The 7134-nt window shown below is 48.9% G+C and overlaps 1 protein-coding gene across 1 annotated transcript; it reads left to right on the plus strand.

Annotated features, from left to right (window-relative positions):
- The first annotated feature begins 912 nt into the window (after positions 1 to 912).
- Positions 913 to 6196, plus strand: adamts1 (ADAM metallopeptidase with thrombospondin type 1 motif, 1). Its single transcript, XM_085397637.1, has 8 exons — positions 913 to 1952; positions 2790 to 3130; positions 3231 to 3363; positions 3457 to 3914; positions 4010 to 4196; positions 4316 to 4494; positions 4723 to 4898; positions 4996 to 6196. Exons 1-8 carry the CDS (start codon positions 1328 to 1330, stop codon positions 5741 to 5743), a joined length of 2847 nt encoding a protein of 948 aa, XP_085253763.1. The 5' UTR covers positions 913 to 1327; the 3' UTR covers positions 5744 to 6196.
- Positions 6197 to 7134: the final 938 nt, after the last annotated feature.

Here is a 7134-nt window from a genome sequence, read left to right on the forward strand (position 1 = left end):
GTCTTTAAAGTCGTAACATTAATCTAACCTTAAAACATTTAAGGGTAATATCAGTATGTTTGCCTTTAAAAACTGCATAATTATTTTTGATGATTTCTTTAAAAAGATGTATGCGGGCTATTTTCATTCATTTCTGACGTGTCTTGCAAGCACTGTAGATAACAGGAACCTTGCTTTGCCAGTTACTTTTTAATGAAACTCCAGCGTAAACTCTTCCTGTGTCTAAGAGGAGATCAGCAGTCGGTACGGGCGGGGGAAGGAGCCCGAGGGCTGGGGCTGTGCCTGCCGTGGCTGTAGTGCAGAAACAGCACAGTGGAGGAACCGCTCCACCTTAAGACCTCGGCGGCCCCTCTCTGCTCCCTCTCCCCGGGGAGCAGAGCGGTGGAACCTGGCCACGGCGCACCACAGCCGGCTTGGCACAGAAAAGGTGAGTACGGCTTCTGGAGCCCAGGCCAGCACGATATTGTTCCCATTCCCCAGCTTCCCTTCTTCAGCTGCAGTGACACTTCGCCATGCTAGAAACGGATTAACGTCTAATGAACGTTATACAGCTCTGAGAAAGTAGAACACCGCTTCTATAACAAAGCTTTATCAGGTATACACTAAAAGGGGCCTAAAGACGTTTCCAGTGAAATTCTTCGAAAGTCTATATTATAAGGTGAATGCTAATATAACCCACATACAGCAATGATACCGTGAGGGGCTTTAAGAGTAACTGTTCTGACAGATAAGCACGGACCAAAGAAGAAAAGTTCCTCTGCCAAGAGCTCTCTCCTCCACAATGATTGATTATCATGGCAACGCTCCAGGTCGCTAGTGCGTTTTCGTTGCGCACGGGATTCGGCCCCACTCAGATCAAAGGGCCCTCAGGAAAGGGGTGGTCCCGGGATATGGGGATAAATAGGAGGGACCGGCTCAGTTCTGACAGAAGGCAGAACAGACCAGACGGTCCTGCAGAGCAAAGACTTGCCTCTGACCTGACAGCTAGATTTAGACACGGAGACATCTCAGTTTTAAAGAAAGAGATAGAGAGATAGAGGCGACCTGTTGGATTTTACTGCCGCAACCCTTATTGTCGTTTAATGAACGGACTTCTTTGCAACAGTTCAAATCTGCACATAACTTTTAAATTAGTTTTGCACTGGATTTGATTTTTTTCTTAGTTATTTGTTTAGATTTATATACGTGTGCGTAATATTGGGTTTTGGGGGTTTTGTGAGTTCAAAGACCTTTTTTTAGTTCATGGTGGATTTTTAAAGGATTTACTTCTTCATTGTAAAGACTTAACTCTCAGTTTATCTTTCCACTTGTCGGATTCCACAGTTCCATGATGTCGTTTTTACCCATTTCCATCAGTTTAATTGCCGCTCTGTGCGTCTGCGCAGCGCACGGTGCTTGGGAGCAGGGCACCGTTGTGCCGGTCAGGTTAGACCCGACGGCCCGGTCGGAGAGCGAAACCGAACCGTGGCGGACTCTTTCCGCGGAGGAGAGCGAGAAGGAGGCGGAAATGAGGGTGTACCGGTTGGACGTATTTGGCATGCAGCTGGTTTTGCGTCTAGAGCCTGACCAGACCTTTTTGGCGCCAGGTTTTGTCTTCCACATCGTGGGGACTCCAGTGTCTGAACCGACACCGAAACCCAATAGCGGAGCCGAGCCGGGTTGCTTCTACTCGGGCACGGTGAACGGGGATGAGCGCTCCGCCGCTGCGCTCAACCTGTGCCATGGACTCAGGGGCGGATTCTACTTCAAGGGCGAAGAGTACTTTATTCAGCCCCTTAACTCCACTGATTTCTTGGGCACGGACGAAGATGTGCATACGATTCGCCGGAGAGGCCGGGCAGCTTCGGCTGAGGAGAGCACCTCCAAGTGCGGGGTCAACGAGGATGAGGAGAGGGTGCCAAAGAATCTGGGAAAAGCGGCCAGTCACGGAGCCCCTAACGCAGACCAGACAGGTAATGCTGTGCGCATTTTACACGCTGTTACTCATTTTTATCACGGACTTAGCTGAAATGCGGAGAGCAGCAACATAAAAGAAGCAAAGAAAACCCAACAAGGTTATTTATGTATTTTTAAAAACGAAAAGTATTCAGCTTTAAATATTAAAAAAGAGAGCAAAGATTAGATTTTATGTTAAACGTGTAAATGTAGCAAAAGTTAATGTGTCAGGGTTGCACAGCGTGCGCGATGCACTCGACTACCTTTTGACAGCTCTGTCAGCGCACTGCCAGTGAGGAAGGGAGGGGAGGAAAGGTGGGGGTGGTGTGTGTGTGTGTGTGGGGGGGGGGGGGGGGGGGGTTAAACTACTTTAAGAGGAAAGAAGAGGAGGAGTGTGGGTGAAGGGGGTTGGGGCCAGTCAGAGCCCGGTATCGCTGAGGCGTGTAAACTCGCCTCCTGGTACAACTCTCACCGGCAGACACTCTTCCCCCCACCCCACCCCCAGAAAGGATTTTCTCCCTTCGCTCTTTCTCTCTCTGGCATAATTTTCCACCAGAGAAGGTCAGTTTAAGAATGCGTGGACCCCGAGGAGGAGGAGCTGTTGGTGGTGTGACGCTGAGTCATGGCAGCCAGGCTGCTCCAGGCACATCCGGAGCTCTCCTGGGAGCCTCTATCCCTCTGAGAAGAAAAAAAAAATAACGGGTCCCTGTAGCTGCTATTTAGGACACTAACTGCCCTCTAGCATTTCTTATAATTGAAGTCATTCAGTTTATCTGGGGCAACTTGCACACTGCAGAACTCAGCAGCAAACGTTGGACTAACAGAATAAATGCTCATTAAACCTCTGCTCTCAGCTCACCACAGGGCCAGGCGTTTTGTTTCCACCCCTCGTTATCTGGAGATCATGCTGGTGGCTGACCAGTCTATGGCCGAGTTCCACGGCACGGGGCTCAAACCTTACCTCCTGAGCATTATGGCAGTGGCGTCCCGCCTTTACCGCCACCCTAGCATCCACAACTCAATCAGCCTGGCGGTGGTGAAGCTGCTGGTGGTGTACGAGGAGGAGCGAGGTCCTCAGGTGTCATCCAACGCTGCCATGACTCTCCGCAACTTCTGCAAGTGGCAGCGACAGCACAATCCTCCAAGCGACCGCCACCCGGAGCACTACGACACGGCTGTGCTCTTCACCAGGACGGTAAGTCAGAGTGTTGGTTTTATGGTAGAGCATATAATAGAGCAGGTGTGGAGAAATGGGGAGTATTCACGATCTTGCTCTCCACTTTCTGCTTTGTTAGGACCTTTGCGGTGCCCACTCGTGTGACACTTTGGGCATGGCGGATGTTGGCACGGTGTGTGACCCGGACAGGAGCTGCTCGATTATTGAGGATGATGGACTCCAAGCAGCATTTACAGTGGCACACGAACTGGGTAAGTAAAAAAAAAAAAAGTTTGGCCATGATGTAAAATCTTTTTAATCACATGCATCACTTATTAAATAACTTATTTCATCTCCTCCTTCAGGCCACGTGTTTAACATGCCTCATGATGATGCCCAGCTGTGTTCTGGCATCAACGGTGCCCACTGGGGTTCCCACATGATGGCCTCCACCCTGTCTAACCTGGACCAGCAGCAGCCTTGGTCTCCTTGCTCCGCCCTAATGGTCACCACCTTCCTGGACAACGGCCATGGTCAGTGTCTGCTGGATAAGCCTGTTAAGCCCGAGCCACTGCCCCAGCCCCTGCCCGGGGCAGTCTATGATGCTGACCATCAGTGTAGCCTGACCTTTGATGAAGACTCCCAGCACTGCCCTGACCTGAGCACCACTTGTGCAGCTCTGTGGTGCACTGTGACTACATCCAATGGTTTGCTCGTGTGCCAAACCAAGAACTTCCCATGGGCTGATGGGACACCCTGCGGGCATGACAGCTACTGCTTGGCTGGGCACTGTCTCACTAAGAGCCAGGCCGCTAAACAACAGGTATGACCCAGACCTGATTTAAGCACTGTTTTTTCTACATGCTGTTAGTCTGCTGGACCAATCGAGCTATAATTTTTAAATTGCCCTGATTTCAGACTCCTGTTAATGGTGGATGGGGTCCCTGGGGTCCCTGGGGCGACTGCTCTCGGACCTGTGGTGGAGGAGTGCAGTATTCCTTCCGTGCCTGTGATAACCCTGTGCCTGAGAATGGGGGAAAATACTGCGAGGGAAAGAGGATCCAGTACCGCTCATGCAACACAGAAGTGTGCCCAGACACCAATGGTAAGAAATTTTGGCGATTAAATAGAAATAATTCACTTCCCACTCGTTACCTGGGTGTGAATGCTGGCCTGCGGTTATACACTAGCACTAAAGCTGACTTATCCTTGTCTCTTTGTCAGGCCTGTCTTTCCGTGAGGAGCAGTGCTTGGCCCACAATGACATGTCAGCTCAAGTGTCACTGGGTTCAGGCGACGGCGTCGAGTGGGTCCCCAAGTACGCTGGAGTTTCACCTAAAGACCGCTGCAAGCTGGTGTGCAGGGCCAAGGGGACCGGATACTTCTTTGTCCTCAAGTCTAAGGTGAGAGTTTCTAAAGGCTACAAAAAACAATATTTATAGTGCACAAGTTCATTATTACCCTCAACAGTCCTCTAAGTCATGCAGACATCCAAGTGAAAGGATTAATCATTGCACTTTGTCCCCCCACCCTCTGGGTTTCAGTCTCAGCATGGAAAAGTCACCTTTTACCTTTTGAATCTTACAAAGCAAAACTTTAATGTCCCATTTGTGCTTCTCTGCTGACCCCAGGTGGCTGACGGCACACCATGCAGCCCTGATTCCACCTCAGTCTGCGTCCAGGGCCAGTGTGTGAAGGCTGGATGTGATCGTATCATCGGCTCCAACCGGCGCTTCGATAAGTGTGGCGTGTGTGGCGGAGATGGTTCGACCTGCAAGAAGGTGTCAGGCTCTATGGAGCGTGCCAGGTAGACATCTGACCTTAAAATATTCATCACTCTTGTATCAGATTCTTTTTTTAATATATATGTTGCTAAATTTACCCTCCATCTGTGTCTGTTTCAGGCCTGGTTACCAGGATGTTGTAACTATCCCTGCTGGTGCCACACACCTCGACATCAAGCAGCGTGCTCCAGCCAGTAGTCGTCACGATAACAGCTACTTGGCAGTGCGGCGCCAGGATGGAACCTATTTACTTAATGGTGATTACAAGCTGATGACCATGGAGACGGACATTCCCCTCCCAGGGGCACTCTTGCGCTACAGCGGCTCCTCAGCCATTCTGGAGCGCATCAGGAGCTTCTCCCCGCTCCCTGAGGCCCTCACAATCCAGGTGCTTTCCGTAGGGGAATCCCCGAGGCCCAGGGTTAAATACAGCTATTTTGCCCCTCGTCCCAATCATGCTGCTTCATCCTCCAACAACAACAACATTGGAGGCCGTCGGAAGTCTATCAATGCCATCCAAGAGGTGGGAGGAGCCGAGTGGACTCTGAGGGAGTGGGGTCCCTGTTCCCAGACCTGCGGAGAAGGTGTGCAACAGAGAGCGGTCGTGTGCCTGGACTCCCAGGGACATCCCTCTGGAGACTGCCCAGAGGAGCTTCGCCCTTTGGCCTCACGGTCCTGCGCCCTCCATTCCTGCCCCTCCTGGCTCCTTGGAAAATGGTCACCGTGCTCTAAGACCTGCGGCCGAGGTTTCCGTAAACGTGCGCTGCGCTGCATCGACCACAACGGGCGCACGCTAACCAACGACAGCTGTGACCCCAAAGACCGTCCGCGACCCCTGCTGGAGCTGTGCGATCAGAGTGCCTGCTGAGGACTGCATATGCAATCTAACCTTCTGTTACACCAGCACTCAGAAAGACAGCAGATTAAAAACTCTGATCTTTTCTGCCCACAGAGGCTAATGAATGTTTACATCCAGAGTGAGAGTGCTGCAGAATTCAGTGTGTCCACAATTGTCACTGTAACTATCAATATTTAGCCATTCCCTCCATCAATCCGGGGGTTAAATGTTGAACAGTAGGACTGAACATAGCTTGCTGCCTGTCTGTCCTCCTTGTAAAGCAGTGGCACATTTCATTTGCGTCCCATTGAGGGGAAGAACGCATGGACATTCCTGATTTCCCTAAAAGAGGATGCTGCTTATCATACCAATGTCACACCTGTGTGTGTGTGTTTGTGTGTGTGTCAGACAGTATGTGTGTGTCATAATTTTAATGCATGTATATAATGTTTGTCCAAGCTGGGCTGGACAGATAAATAATGGTTGGAATGGGGGAGGAGCTTAATCGCACAGTATATAAAGAGACAAAAGGAAGAGAATAGCTCATAATCTAACTGCTCACCCCATCAGGTATGGAAAATAAGATGGCTCATGGTCATGTCCAAACTTCAGTCTGCATTTATTTATCATAAACCTGAAGCACTTCATCTTCTTTTCTATTCTTTTGTTTTAGCCAGCGGCACATTGTAACACCCAGTTTCTCTGAATGCCTCAGTATAGTGTTTTTTAGCCATATCTTGCCCTCGTCTACACAGCCTTCCAAGAGGGAATTCCTCAAAGACCAAAGAGGTGTGTGTGTGTGTGTGTGTGTGTGTGTGGGTGAACATGCGTGTGCGTGGAGGCCTAAAGAGGGACGTGTCTCCTACTACTACTTCATAAGTAAGTCTCTCCTGCCTTCTGTGAAGACACCATGTTTTGTTTTGTTTTCCTTTTGTATAGAATATCCAAACTTTATTTATTTTTGTACAGCCTGTTAAATATAACCATGTGGCTTTTTAAAAAAATATTATTTTTTATTTGTTATTGAGGTCAAAGAAGGAAGTAGAATATATAGAGTATTTATACAGTGTTTTATATATATAAATGGTCCTAGGTTCATGAATAAAACATCGCATTAACTTGTGCAATTTATGTGTCCCGAGTTGTTTGTCTGACTCAAAGTTATGCATTATTAGCAGAGCCCAACGTTTATCAGCCGATATTAGCTATTTGCTGAGATCGCAGTACTGGAATTTATGATGGAGTAAAGAATAAACAAGAGAAACATCCTTTAGCCTTTTTGTACGTGTTGATATTGTTTTAATCTGACAATCGACTATTGTGCGGGCAACTTCCCAACCAGCTCATACAAGTAGAGTCAGGCACAGCATAAGCAAGTAATTCACAACTACATTCTTTTTAAACTGCATAGCCGTATTACC

Source organism: Rhamphochromis longiceps, linkage group LG23 (genome assembly GCF_057381845.1).
Source record: "Rhamphochromis longiceps isolate RC_006_pf linkage group LG23, R_longiceps_female_GT1.1, whole genome shotgun sequence".
NCBI lineage: Eukaryota > Metazoa > Chordata > Actinopteri > Cichliformes > Cichlidae > Rhamphochromis > Rhamphochromis longiceps.

What these genes read in the sequence shown, in the direction of transcription:
- adamts1 (XM_085397637.1), top strand. Translation starts at nt 1,328, where the DNA reads ATGATGTCGTTTTTACCCATTTCCATCAGTTTAATTGCCGCTCTGTGC. An exon ending in CCCTAACGCAGACCAGACAG is followed by an intron (nt 1,953 to 2,789) that starts GTAATGCTGTGC and finishes CTCTGCTCTCAG; the next exon opens with CTCACCACAGGGCCAGGCGT. An exon ending in GGCTCTATGGAGCGTGCCAG is followed by an intron (nt 4,899 to 4,995) that starts GTAGACATCTGA and finishes TGTCTGTTTCAG; the next exon opens with GCCTGGTTACCAGGATGTTG.